Below are 14,918 nucleotides of genomic sequence, written 5' to 3' on the forward strand. Positions count from 1 at the left end.
GGACAGTTTGAGTGGTCAAAGCCAACCAGCCTGGTCTATTGCTGCACAGTTCCCAGCATTCCCTCTTCCACGATGTTCCACGATGTCTCCCAAATGCTTGCCACCCTCATTTGCAGATGCACATAATGTATTTCTCTCAAGCTGTGCTTGTACATCTGTTTATTTTTCATTTTTAAAACATGTTTTCTAGCTAAATTTATAAATATTTTAGCAGGTGTCCTTTCCGCATGTAAATCTCTCTCTAACACACATACCCACACTGCCTGCCAGATTGAGCTCACGTTAGGCCGTGCATAGCTCCTGTGTCAGAGACCTGGCTCCTCGCTCCCTCCTCTTCAGTTTTACCCCCCATCCTTGCCTCGGCTTGCCTACAAGGTTTGCAGAGGGCTGGCTACCACTCTCCCCACGCTGTTTAGACACCCAGTTTCTTTGGCTGCTTTGTCGTGTGAGCCTCATGAACCCTCCCCACAGCTTCTCACACAAATTTTGATAGTAAAACTTCAATTACTCTCCTGTCTAAGACTAAACTCATCTCTCAAAGGGTGACAAACTTAAGAAATACAAAAGCCTATGTAGGATTTTGCTTAATGGGAAAAGCATCTTAAAACTGTGGGCTAGTATGTTAAAGCATAGCCCCCACATTTCCATCCTGAGCCCCTCCATCCAGTGCCCAGGGATGATCCCTGCTCCGGATTCAGTGCACGGTTCCCACAGTCCTGCAAAGGATGCATTATGTTCAGTCTCCTGTGCTGTAGAAGCTGGAGAGTGTGGTAGCTAGGTCTAATGGTATGAAGTTGCTGATAAACAGACTTGATTGCTTGCTCAGTTTTTTGTGAATGGACTTTCTTCTTTATAGTCATTTTAGATTTCTAGCAAAATTAAATGAAGTATCTAGAGTTCTCAGATGTCCCATGCCAAGGACCAGCCTCAGCTTGGAGAGGGGTTCTGAGAGAAGGGGTGTCTGGGAACTTTAAAAACAAATGACTCAAAAGAAGTCAAACTGTGAGTCAAAGCTGGTGGCCTATCAAGACAGCTCTCCAGGTTGCTTCTCTCTGTCCTGCTTGCTTTCTCTCTGATCTGCTTTCTCTGGAGATCTCCAGACAGCTCTCTCTATTATATTCTGCTCCTGCTGGTTCTCCAAGCAGTTCTCTCTTGCTATTCTAAAAGTTTCTCTGGATAGCTCATCTCTTGCAGATCATAAGCTCAGACTTTTATTTTACATAGCAATCCAGTCATTTCCTTCAGGTTTCCTTCAGATTATCCAGCATCCCGTGGCTCCAGTCCCTTAATTCTTAGGAGACAGCAAGCACACATTTTCTTTTAACATTGCAAAAGAATTTAGAGATCTGCCCACCTCTGTTAAACACAGACATTAAGCTAGCTGGTTGGGACCCTGTCCTGAAATTACCATTTCTGCTACACCTGGGGCTAACTTGTTGTGTCCCAGGCTGATCCTGAACTCAGGAATCTGCCTGCCTTTATATCTCACGGCCTTTGTATCTTTCTTACAAGCTGGCTCATTAATGCAGCTGCCTTTGCTCCTTTAGATTCCTGAAGCCCCTCATAATTCATATTACATCCTTATTTTTTGCACAATTGAGAAACTACATATTTTCGAACTCTCATGATTTTGGAGTTCTTTCCCACAGCCTTAAGGGCTGTCCTGAAGGTCCCTTGGTTTATCATTTTGCTGAGACATTAGACACACCTTCTCCTCCCAGACTCATGCTGTCAGATTATCATGGAGTCATAACATTAAGAAGGAGGACATTCCTTGAAGGAGGAACATAAAATATATACATTATCATACAAACAAGCTTTATGCCCCTGGCAGCCATGGACACTCTGGGAGGCTCAGGAGTGTCTACTGGCCCTGTCCCAGGGGCAGGAACCATGCCATTCTGTCTCCACCAAGGCCATGACGGACCCAGCAGTCCCATACTCTGGACACTCCTGACAAGAGTGGTACGTTTAAGCTGGGCAGTGGTGGCACACACCTTTAATCCCAGCACTTGGGAGGCAGAGGCAGGCAGATTTCTGAGTTTGAGGCCAGCCTGGTCAACAGAGTGAGTTCCAGGACAGCCAGGGCTACACAGAGAAACTCTGTCTCAAAAAACAAAACAAAAAAAAAAAAAAAAAGAGTGAAACATTCATTATTACAGACAGGCATATGCTGACATTTCATTTTCATCCAACACCCCTGCTTTACCTTAGACTTCACATTCATTATCGAGCATTACATGGATTTTATATGGGTTATATGGATCAAAGGATGCTGTCAGTGCTATTGTATACAGGGTAGACTCGCTGGCCCAGAGCCTACTGTAGCGGCTCAGCTGTCTCCCCTTCCCTCAACCCCTGGCGGTGCTTTTTTTTTTTTTTTTCTGTACTCAGTTTTTTGTCTTTTTCAAAATATCAGTTAGTTGACTTTTACCCCTCAAAAATAGTAACCGAGCAGGGGGCATCTCTGAGTTCAAGGCCAGCCAGATCTACAGAGTGACTTCCAGGACATCCAGGACTATATAGAGAAACTCTGACACAAAAAAAGGAAAGAAAAAGAAGTAACTTAATGCATTAGGGGAAGATTTTTCAGCTATTAGGTTTGAAATAAAACATTTCCAGTCAGTTCTCTCCAAACCCCAAACTCAGAAAGAGTGTCATTTGACTCTACAGCTTTGCTGTTGGGGGTACCTTGCTTCCTGGGCCTCAGAGGGAGGGATACCACACTGGGAAAGCTGTGAGTCACAGTGCCCAAGTGGTAAGGCAGGTACTCAGGGCAGAGTGTGTGTGTCAACACTCCCTGGACAATGTGTCTTTCAACTTCCTAGATTCTGGCCTACACTTTCCGGAGTTAGGTTACAGTGTAAGATCTCAAAACAAAGGTTTGAGAACCTTTAGAAATGAGGCTTTCACACAGGCTTCATGAAACCGTCTCATCTTTTCTCACAGGTGTGCGAGAAAGAAAAACTGTTGTCTGAGAGGAATCAACTGAAAGCGTGCATGGGGGAGCTACTGGACAACTTCTCCTGCCTCTCACAGGAGGTCTGTCGAGACATCCAGAGTCCAGAGCAGATCCAGGCACTGCACCGGTACTGCCCTGTCCTCATACCCATGGATCTTCCTGGAGCCAGTATTAACCCTCCTCCCTTGGGAGTTGAGCAGAGCCTTGCACCCTCCCAGTGTGCTGTTGGAGGAACTGTACCCTGCTGCCTGGAGCCAGGGGCAGCTCCCCCTGGGCTCCCCTGGGTGGCCAGCAACACCTCTGAGAATTGTACCTCTGGGAGGAGGTTGGAAGGCAATGACCCTGGAACCTTCTCAGAAAGAGGGCCTCCTCTGGAAGCCAGGAGCCAGTCAGTGACGGTGGACTTCTGCCAGGAAATGACTGAGAAGTGTACAACGGACGAACAGCCCAGGAAAGATTATGCCTAGCCAGCATGATCAGCTCTGCCCCACAAGGTCTTCACACCTCTCTCATCTGGGAGTTCTTCTGCCAGCCAGTGGAGCTGTTCAATATGTGTCTTGAAGAACCAAGAACGAATTTGGTGCACACTACAGCAGTCTTAGCAGCAATACTGTTCTGAAGTATTCCCTCCTCTCTCTCGTAAGCAGGAGTGCTAGTTACCTTCATAATGGTGCTACCCCTTGCCCTGGCAAGGAAGACAACAGTGCCGACACTGTCTGTCTGTGGGTTAATTGCAAACTTCACAGGGATAGACTACACCTCTAGGACCCAACCACGGATTTTTTTTCTCAGTGGCCCATGTCACAAACCCTATCTCAGGAATTTCTTCTGAATGTTCAATTTTTTTCATTGAAGACAGCTTCTATACACATCAAAGTTTTATAGCTATACTGTGTATATAGTATATATAATATATATGAAATATATATCCATATGCAAAGGTCCTGCATGCCTCAATTTTCTCATCCTAAAACTGGAAACTTCGTTTATCATTTACAAACAGGTTCCAACATTCCTCTTTTTGTGTCTGATGCCAGAACTGGTTTTGTAACTGTTAACATGGTTAACACGGTTGTTTTTCTTGTTTCACAATTTGGTTTCAATCTGTACTTACTTACAGACAAAATGCAGTGTTGGAAATTTCTTCTCAAGGTTCAATCTCAGACCTTTTACTTTTGTTGGTTTGGTTTCGGTGCCGCCGAATGGTGTCACGTGAGCATCGTGGGTCTGTTCTTTTCTCCTTGTGTTTTCCCCTTGTCTCTGCAGATACTGTATAGCAATGGTCAACTTTGCCACTTGCACTGAGTTTTGAGTCAAACCTATTTTCTTAAATGAAGTCGTAACTTCAGTATAACTCAAGTATATTGTATATTCTTTGCTTTTAGTTAAAAAGTAAAACATTTTAGCTAATTTAAAAAAGCACTCAGGTGATAATTATGTAGGAAAAAGAAAACAATCTTGCCAAATAATGAACCCATCCTAGGATGTGTAGACAATAATCTGCTTGAATATTTTTGTAGCTCACTTCCTCCCACCTTTCCCCAAGTACAGCTGAAGTGCAGATAATTCAGAGCTGACGCTGGATGTTCAATTCCTAAGCTGGGGAAAGAGTTTGGATGACTCGGAGGACTGCATATCAAAAGGACAGGAGCCTGCGGTGGTGTGTTAGAACTCCACAGGCACTGGTGAAGAGAAAGCAAGGGAAATCCGGTCCCTTACCTGGGGAGGAATCCTCTTCATTTCAGCATTTCTTTCTGGCCTCCGCTTACACTTGTTCTCAGAAATGTCATGTGGTAGGACCTGCTGCCTTGAAGGGCACAGCTAACCAACCATCCAGCATTCTGCCCAGGCCTGGCCTGAGGGGATTTGAATGGCAGCCTCAACTTTCAGTGGCAGTAGGAAAGAACGTGGCAGAATGGAGCCTGGGATCCATGGGTACATAGGCTAAAGCATTCTTTCTTCCTTTCATTCTTCAAATGCTCGCTGTACTCTGAGGTTTTATTCTGCCCTCCCCCTTTCCCCACATCTCTTGTCTGAAAGCTGCTTCATTCAAGGCATTGGACAGATAACCCTAGTAGCCCTCTGCCTTCTTCCCAAGCCCTCTACCCCTCACCCCTACCTTATTCTCCCTCCCCAGGTAATAATCTGCTTCCCTTGCTTTAAAAAAAAATTGGTTTGCAAATCTGGAGAGCAGCTTCCTTGGCCCTAGATCCCTGGTCCCAAGCCATGTTTACAGGAAGGCATGCCCTGAGGAGTCAGCTCCCTCCTCCCAAAAGGTCTCTAATCTCCTTTTGCTCAGCAGCCTGGAGAGAACTCCAGCTGTGCAAGATTGTCCAGAAAAGTCTGATGCTGGGATAGGGTAGAGGGTGATGGGGACTAGATGGATGGTTGACTTTGTTTCTTCATCTGTGCCATTGTTTTGGACAATATTAAAGCTGCATGTGAAAGGGAAAGAAATGTATGACTAGTAGGCAAAAGTGAAACCCTAGTAACACATGTTCTAGTAGTATTAACTTCTTTCTGTACCTGGAGTAGTGCTAAGTGTTTACGTATGTACGGATGGTGCCAGAAGCTGTTGATTCATGCAGTAGAATTGAAGGGGAAATTTACTTCTTTTAAAATAGGTCCATTTTTAAAACCTGCCTCTGGGTTGTGTGTGTGTGTGTGTATGTGTGTGTGTGTGTGTACAGATTTTGATACAGCTGTGTTGGAGCCGCCATCTTTGTTACACTTGGTATTTCCTGGTCTAGTCTAACAGTTCCCTGCCCAGGAGGCGTGTCTTCATGAAAAGCTGGCAAAGCTAGCATTTAGCTCCATGTGAATCATGGGATGCTCACAGCTACAGATTATGGTGCAGGAGTCAGCAGACAGTATTTTTTTTTTTTACTCTCTCATTACCTTTTTAAGTGACCTCCTCTAAAGATACAAAAAGGCTTGTTTTCTGCTCAAGGCCACCACCAGTGTGGAGAAGTCTTTATGCTGCCCCAGCTCACGAGCAGCTGGAAGTCTTGCCACATTCCACAGTTTACCCCCTAAGTTACTGTTGTCAGTAGTTCAGACCCACCTGTGGCAGCCATTTCCTGGGTGGAGATCAGCAGGTTGGGTCCCTTTATTTCTCTCTGCCCTAACTCAACCCTCACCTTCCTCATTTTCTTTTCCTCTTCTTGCACCCAGTCTGTCCCATAGGAACTAGTATTTTCGAATGACTCTTAAAACTTCTATTTCTTGGGTATTTTTAACAAGTTAATTTCATTCAGTATCCACCAGGAACAGCAACTGGCTTTGTGTAATTACTCATGGGACATGTCTGTCTTTTACTGTTCCAAACCATTGCTTATCAAAATTGTTTCTGAGTTGATTCAAAGGGAGGGCTCACTGGGGATCAGGATCTAAATTCAGATGTCCCCAATCTCCTTCCCTGGGATCCCCCAGTCAACCTCATCCGCTCTGTAGAAAAGAGAAGGGACGAGGGAATAGGACAGTGTTTGTGTTTTAAAAGGACATTTAGTTGTGTGTTTGAAGGCCTTTTCTTTCAAAGATACAGGACACTCCAAATATAGGGCCAACATGACAGCTTGGTTGGGTCTCCCAGAGGCTGGGTTCTGAATGGGTCATGATCCAGGACTAACACATGACTCTAAGACTCCTAACATCCTACCTAAACCCAGACCTCCCCCTGGAGCAGCCTCCATCCTCCTGTGTCTCTGAAGAGCCTCCTTCTGATGGCCCAGGCAGTAGGCAGGTGTGTGCTTTGCCATGTGTGTTTGTGTCTCTGTATTATCTGGGGGTGCCTTGAATAAAGTCGAACTTCATGACTTACTGATTCTGGAACAAAGCAGTTTCAAAAAACTTTTTCTAAAGTTGGCAAAGTTACTAGGCCATCCTGCTACTTCTCTTCCAGATTCCCTAACAGTGACTCAGGCATCAGGGCTGATGCTGCAGTAGAAAATGTTATTTTTATGTCACACGAGTAATTTATTTACTGTCTTTCTCAAGGTATGCTGCTTTTTAACATGCACTATAATTTTGGATGTAATCCTTACATTGCTTTTTCCAAGGAAGTTTAAAAACGGCTAGTAACTAGTGTGCTAACTGCCTCTTCTCCTTAAAGGAGCTCCAGAGCAACCACAGGACCGGCATGGAGGTCTGGCTAAAGCTTACACTTTTCTCTTGTTTTACTACTTTATGACTGCCACTGAAGAAGCAAAAGACAAAGCAGACAATGGTTTGAAAGTATAAACCTAAGCCGGGCAGTGGTGGCGCATGCCTTTAATCCCAGCACTTGGGAGGCAGAGGCAGGCGGATTTCTGAGTTTGAGGCCAGCCTGGTCTACAGACTGAGTTCCAGGACAGCCAGGGCTACACAGAGAAACCCTGTCTTGAAAAACCAAAAAAAAAAAAAAAAAATGTATAAACCTTTTCAGAAATCGCCCAGTCTTGCCCCAGGGACTGCTCTGCATCCAGTGGAACATGGAGTCCTCCAAAATGAGTTGGTCTGTAAAGCTCCTTAGAGTCTGTATCGGATTGCATATTCCTACACACCACAGCCCTGTTTAAACTAGGAGCTGTTGTTGGTGACTTCATACTGCTGCACTAGTGCTTACAGTGTAGGGGGAATCTCAGATCTAGAAGAGAGCAAGAATCAAGGTTTACCCACAGACCTCTCTCTCCCTCTATCCTCCCCACTCCCCACCTCCCTTCCCCCCCACACACACACACATACACACACACCAGACTAAAGAGAAGGATTATTTTAAAAGAATAAAGATCTCTGTTGTATCATTAGTATTTACTTGATGATTTTGTTGCAGATTCCATTTCTGGCAAGTCAGTCCACAATGCCTCGTGGGGTTGGTATTCATAACGGAAGTCTGTGCATGGAGATATTTTGTGTTCAAAATGTATAATACTGCCCGAGCCATCTCACGACCCAAGTGTCAAAGACTGATGCTGTAGCATAGGATATATTTGTGCATAAATAGTGTGTGCAAATAGTACTTGTACATTGAAGAGACTTCGTTGTAGCAGATCAAAGGTAAATTATTCAAATGATGGTGCAGAAACATTACTTGCAAAGTAATTGTATAGTATTTTCCTACACTCCACCCTGGGAGATCATATTTATAGCAAGTGAATTATTAGTGCATTTTAATTGTAATATGAAATGATGCTGCCATTTCGTGGAGAATATCCCACTTGGTTGCAGAGGCCCAACTTCTATAGCTTTGGTTTAATGTTGTGGCATGGTGTGTGCGTTTCTCTCTCAAGCAATGGATAAACTCTTGGCTGTCATTTTCATTCCAGTGTATTGACCTCAGACAAAACAATGGCTATTCATGGAAATGTATTCAAGATCACTCATTTCAGGTAGACTCACACTCAGTGCCAAACGCTCCCGTGGGACTGAGCAGACACCTATATCAGGAAAGAGTGAAGGGACTTGGACAAAAAAATAAAAAAAATGGGTTTTCCTAAAGATGGGTGCTAAACTTCTACCAAACATGTCTCTGGGGACAAAGAGTTGGCCTCCACTTGGGTCCTAACAATGTATTCTGGCTGTGGCAACGCTGGGATGCCCATTCACACTCTGACAAAAGAGCCTGGCACTTGATGTGTTTGGGAGCTTCGGGTACACGTTAGACACGGTGAGCCATTCAAGGCAAGAGGGCCTGTGAGAATTTGTTCCAGAACCAGTCTGATGCAAGTGCACCTCTAATATATGCCTTACAAACTCCAGAGGCCATATGCAAAACAGGGTCTTCTCAGTGTATGCAAGGGGCTGCGGCCCCTCTTCTCCTCCTCCCCAGCTCGAACAATACGGACAGTTTTCACACATATCTACCTGTATAACCCTCCGTACCTCTCATAACTGGTCAACGACTGTAACAGGTTACATCAGGTGTTTTTCTACATACTTTTTACACAGATTCTATGCGATTAATGTAACTTAATTCAGCGCATCATTTTATTGTACAAGTTCTTACGCTTGGCCTTATTTTTTCCTAAGTGATTGTGGTTTTTTCTTGTGGTTTTTTCTTGTGGTTTTTTCTTGTAAAGATATTGAGATGGCTGTTGATGCTTATTCTCTGTAACTAAGAATTTTTACCTTTTTGGGGAAAAGCATTGCTATGGATTAATGAATTGAGACTTCATTTACTCGTTGTAAATACACTATTGTGCAAAAAAAATCACTCAATTGAATTGCTAGTGTTAACTGAATTTTGTCTAGACGCCATTTCTGTTAATGAAATAAAGACATATCATTCTACATTGTCAAAGCTTCTAATCCCTGTGTTACATTCTGCAGAGCAGACAGCCTCAGGAAATGTTTTCTCTACAAAAGGTCATTTCTCATCCTCTAGTTTGGGTCCTTCCCTGCTCCTTGGTTAATCTGATTAGGAAGCTTAAGAATTTCACCATGCTGTTTTTAATCTAAAATTTTAAACAAAGTCCCCATTGCACATGAGATTAGATATCAAACATTAGAGCCACTTCCAGTTTCAGTATCCCACTGGAAAAAAGAACATCATTTTACAGCCGTAGTTGGATCTACATAAAGAAGAGATGACAAATAAGGCTAGGTGTGGTGGCACATACCTAGGTCCAGCTACCCCAGAGGCTGAAGCAGGCTCACATGAGCATACAGCGTTCCCACCAGGATGGGAGCATAGTGAAGCTGCAATCAACAACGTAAGCAAAAGTAAATAGAGTCTAACACCAAACCAATACTGTGTGAGAAGAGTTCCAATGACAGAAGCTGAGTGTTGTGGTCAGGGAAAACACCATAAGCTAGAAAGATGTATTCAGTGGCCAGTGTCTTCAGTTTCTATGAAAGGGGAAATGAACCCACTGCATTGTGGGAAAACCAAACGTCTGTGAATAACACTGAGCTCATGCTACAAGGAGACAAAGAGAAAGAGAGAAACTACCAGAAGAGGGCAGGCGTGAGCTGCCGTGAGTAATGAATGTACCTGATACCTATGTAATCTTAGGTTCAGCAACTAATGCCCCATCTGCCACATGGAAAAACCAAAATGCTCCAGAACTCTTCCTCAGAGAATATCATATTAAGGTGGGCTTCCTTATAAACTCTATAAACTGTACTAGATTGCCATGGTCAGATCCTTTTAAATTTAAAAAGTAGACTACCTTTGCCTAAAGGTAAGAAATAATTCAATCTTTTCTGGGGGAAACTTGGTCATGGAGAGCTGGCAGCCATCTTTCTCTCCATCCTGGACCATTTGCTTCTGCAGCAAGATAAACCTTGCCAATTGTTGCATCCGGCAGAAGTTCCCAAGCTTTGCCGTGCCCCTGGCATGTGGCCGCTGTTCCTTCTCTGCCTCAAATGTGTTCCTCACATGTAATTCATATCTGATTCTAGATATAATGAAAATCTCCTCCTCCTACATTGGGTCCAGTGGCAATTCTTACTGCATTTGGAAATAAAGTTTTTGGATTTTTTTTTTAAGATTTATTTATTATATGAGTATACTATCGCTGTCTTCAGACACACCAGAAGAGTACATCGAATTGAACTCAGGACCTCTGGAAGAGCAGTCAGTGCTCTGAACCACTGAGCCATCTCTCCAGCCCCTGGAAATAAAGTTCTTTAAAACCCCTTTAGAATGTCTGGCCCAAGACCCTACCCCTCAGAAAGTATGCATAACCAAGGTTCTAGTTGAGCTTTTGTTTTGTTTTGTTTTGTTTTGTTTTGTTTTTGTTTTTCGAGACAGGGTTTCTCTGTGTAGCCCTGGCTGTTCTGGAACTCACTCTGTAGACCAGGCTGGCCACAAACTCAGAAATCCGCCCGCCTCTGCCTCCCAAGTGCTAGGATTAAAGGCGTGCGCCACCACCGCCTGGCAAGCTTTTTTTTTTTAACAGCAGCTGGTGGTGGTGTTCTATGCAGGGATGAGCCCTTATAACCATCCACCTCGTGAGCCCCTTTACCTTCCTATTGTAAGCATGACACAGTCAAGCCTGAGAGAGGGAGAAAGCCATACACCTCTGTAAGCAAGTATCCTTCCCTTCAGTTTCCACAACAGCATTTCACTTCCTGTCCTGATGCACCTCATATTCTGCAGATCCTGATACAAAACTACTGTGGACCAGCCTAGTCACCCAGGAAGATCCATCACTTGTTCCCATGGCTAGTTTTGATTCTTACCACCAAAAGACACGTGCCCTCCTGACACGACACCAGTGCAGGGAGTCAGTCACTGGACGTACTATGTTTCCTCCCACTGGGTACTTAAACTTTGTCTTTAATTTTTATTCACGCTGCACAGTGATAACCCTGTAAAGGAGGTCTTGTGATCAACCTGCTAACAATAGGAAAGGAATATGGAACGGAAAGCGGTAGATAAGGTATATTGATGGTACCTTAGAGTTTCTACTGTTTTGATCAAACACCATGACCAAAGAAACCTGGGAGGGAGAGGGTTTATTTTGCTCACACTTCCACACCATAGTCTGTCATCCCAGGAACTCAAGGCAGGAACCTGAAGGCAGCAGCGAGCTGAAGTAAAGTTGTGCTGCTTCCTGGCTTGCTCCTCATGACTTGCTCAGCCTGTTTCCCTATAGCACTCAGAACCACCAAGCCCAGGGGTGACACAGCCCACAGTAAGCTGGGTCCCTCCCACATCAATCATCAATCAAGAAAATATGCCACAAGCTTGCCCACAGGCCAATCTGGTAGAGACGTTTTCTCAACTGGGGTTTCCTCTTTCAATTTGACTCTAGCTTGTGTCAAATTGACATGAAACTAGTCAGCACAGTATCGCTATATAAGCATGTTAGTTCAACCCACACTATGCAACACGCCGTGCATCCAGTATTAAGAGCACATAAACCTTATCCTTAAAGCGTTCACAAGCTGGTTGAGCAGGGCTGTATACGAATAAATCCTGGGGGGGGAGGGGGTTTAGGACTTCTAACTCTCACAGAGGACAGAGCATGGCTTCCTGAGGGATCCTGGCCCTTAGATGGCTTAGTCTGGGTCTAAACCAATTAACATTTCCCCTTGGGGGAACCTTTAGCCGTGGAGGACATTACTTAATCTTTTTGAACCCTTTAATCTGATCTAAAAAATGGAGATGAACCATGACTTTACACAGTTATATGAGGGAATATGCCTTGAGGACCAGGAATGGAATATATTCCTTAAAAGGTTGGGTGGGCTGGGGAGAATGCTCCATGGTTTAAAGCACTGGCTGCTCTTTCTAAGGACCCTGGTTCTATTCTTGCATCCATATCATGGCTCACAGCATCTGTAACTACAGCCTCAAGTAATCCAACACACTCTTCAGGCCTCAGGCACTACATACATGTGACGCACAGACATACAGACAGGCAAAACCCTCATACCTTCAATCAAAAATAAAAGTCTGGACTTGGCCCTTTCATCTCCCTGGGCTTCGCTGGCTCTCCTACAAACTCACTGTCTCTAGAAGACTAGCTCTTGAACCAATGCGATGGCTCTGTGATAAGGCACCTGCCACCAAAAATGACACCGTGATTTTGATCCCTGGAACTCACATGGTGGAAGGAGAGAACCAACGCCTCCAAGTTGTCCTCTGACCTCCACACAGGCTGAGGCATGTGCACACACATACACACATACATGCATAGAGAATTTCTTATGTATTGTATGGCTGCATCACCTGTCAATTAAAAGGCCTATGGCCTGTGGCTTAGGCAGGAAGTAGAGGTAGTATATCTGGGAGGAGAAAGAATTCTGGGATAGAGCCAGAGGTGGGAGAGTCACTCAGGAAGATGTGGGGAGCTGGATGCATGGTACCTGAGCACAGGTAAGCAGCCACATGGCAAAATGTAGGTTAAACTAATTGGGTTATTTTAGTTATGACCTAGTCAGAGTAGAACCTAGCTATATGGCTAAGGTATTTGTAAATATATTTTAAGTCTGAGTCTTATTTCTAAGAGCATGGAAGAACCAGGGCCTAACTTCAATACACACACACACACACACACACACACACACACACACACAGGTAATCTCTTTAAAAGACTGCTCTTTATATTGTACCCTATCTCCACCCCTACTAGATGGCGTAGAAAAGTCTTGCTACTGTCTGAACTAGAACACAGAATAGCTGCTGCCAATGACGGGCTAACCTTCCAGAAGCTGCTCTGTCCATAGAATACTTTCTATGGAAAACCCATGTCTGATGATCAGAAAAGTTTTCTGGGACTAGAATGTAACAAGAGTGTAGCTGGTACAACACTTTCTTGCCATGCACAAAGCCTTGAATTCAATTTCCATCGCTATAAAGAAAGAAAAAAAAAAAAGATGAAGTGTTCTAGTTTTCTTTATATTCCCGTGATAAAACACTGACCAAAAGCAACTTGGAAAAGGAAGGGGGTTTGGGTTTTTTTCTTTTCATCTTAGATTTCTATGTAATAGTCCATTACTGAGTGAAACCAGGGTAGGATGCAAGGTAGGAAGTGAAGCAGAAATCATGGAGGGATGCTATTCACTGGCTCAGTTCTTCCGGCCTGCTCAGCCATCTTCCTTATACAACCCCGAACAGCCTGCCCAGCAGTAACACTGCCCACCGTGGGCTGGGCTTTCCAGCATCCATCAGTAATCAAGAACCCACAGACTTGCCCACACTCCAGTCTGATGCACACAATCCCTTAGTAGGGTTCCCTCTTCCCACCTGACTCTAGTTTGTGTCAAGTTTACAAAAACCGACCAGAATAGGGAGGGTCGAAGAAAGTTGGCTTCCTGAATGGATGATGCATCTAGCATGCACCTCTCTTACAAAGAGTGAAAGTCAATGTGAGACACAGTGGGGCATGCTTGTACTTGGGAGACTGAGTAGGAGTCTGAGGCTGACCTGAATGAAGAGTGAGCAGCCAGCCTTGGTGGTAGGTGCCCTCACCTGCTGAGACGCTGGTTTCAAGAAACACTGTTTTTAAGGGCTGAAGCAAATAAAAGCAATTTCTGTACCAATGTGAGGACCAGAGCTAAAATCCCATCACCACATAACTAACATAACAATGTGGACCCCATGCAAACTGTAACCTCAGCACTGAGAGGGGCAGAAACAGGGGGATCACTGAGGCTTGCTAGCTGCTGACCTACCTGCAAAACACAATATCTGAGTTCAGTAAAAGGCTCTGCCTAGAAGGGATGCAGTGGAGAATCATAAAAGTGGTATCTACTACTATGGTAAAAGGCCCCACTCTGGCCTCTGCACATGTGCACATGCAGATGCCCACCCACATACCCCACCCACAATTTAAACAGATCACCCAATCATTAAATTACAAATCAATGACCAATAGATTTGTTTAAAATGTTCAACATCCTTAGCCATCAGGAAAATGGAAATCAAAACTACATTGAGACTTCATCTCACCACAGTCAAGAAAACAAACAGCAAATGCTGATCACGATGGGCGGAGGAGAATTCTTGAATACTATTAGTGGGAACTTAAATGAGTCAACTCACTGTAGAAATCAGTATGGATGTGCCTCAGAAAACTACTGTAAGATCCACCATGCTGCTCCTGGGTCGTATGTCCAGAGGACCAAGTCAGCACACCAGAGATGCTTGCACATTCATACTTATCCCTGAACACTCTCCGAAATACCCAAGATACACAACAGCCTAGATACTCAACAGATGAATTGATGGAAATATGTAGTCTGTGTACACGATGGAGTTTTATTCTGTCATGAGGAACAAAATTATGTTATTTACAGAAAAATGATTAGAACTCAAGAGCATTGCTTTGAACAAAATAAACCAGACTCAGAAAGAAAGACAAGTACCACGTTTTTGCTCATTTTCAGAATGTAGCTTTAAATACACACACACAGAGAGAGAGAGAGAGAGAGAGAGAGAGAGAGAGAGAGAGAGAGAGAGAGAGAGAGAGAGAGAGAAACATCACACACACACACACAAGGAGGAGCATATGATGGAAGAGAAGGA

At 44.2% G+C, this 14,918-nt stretch overlaps 1 protein-coding gene across 7 annotated transcripts in view; it reads left to right on the plus strand.

The window, feature by feature from the left end:
• Bach2 (BTB domain and CNC homolog 2) overlaps positions 1–4,316 on the plus strand; it is a 335,112-nt gene extending 330,796 nt beyond the window's left edge. For all 7 annotated transcript variants that reach the window (XM_028780742.1, XM_028780725.1, XM_028780734.1 and 4 more), the window contains one exon: positions 2,950–4,316. In XM_028780742.1, the coding sequence (XP_028636575.1) occupies positions 2,950–3,429 (480 nt within the window). In that variant the 3' untranslated portion in view covers positions 3,430–4,316. The remainder of the gene's footprint in view (positions 1–2,949) is intronic.
• The last annotated feature ends 10,602 nt before the right edge of the window (positions 4,317–14,918 follow it).

This window comes from Grammomys surdaster, unplaced genomic scaffold (assembly GCF_004785775.1).
Source record: "Grammomys surdaster isolate TR1022 unplaced genomic scaffold, NIH_TR_1.0 97, whole genome shotgun sequence".
In the NCBI taxonomy this organism is placed as follows: Eukaryota; Metazoa; Chordata; class Mammalia; order Rodentia; family Muridae; genus Grammomys; species Grammomys surdaster.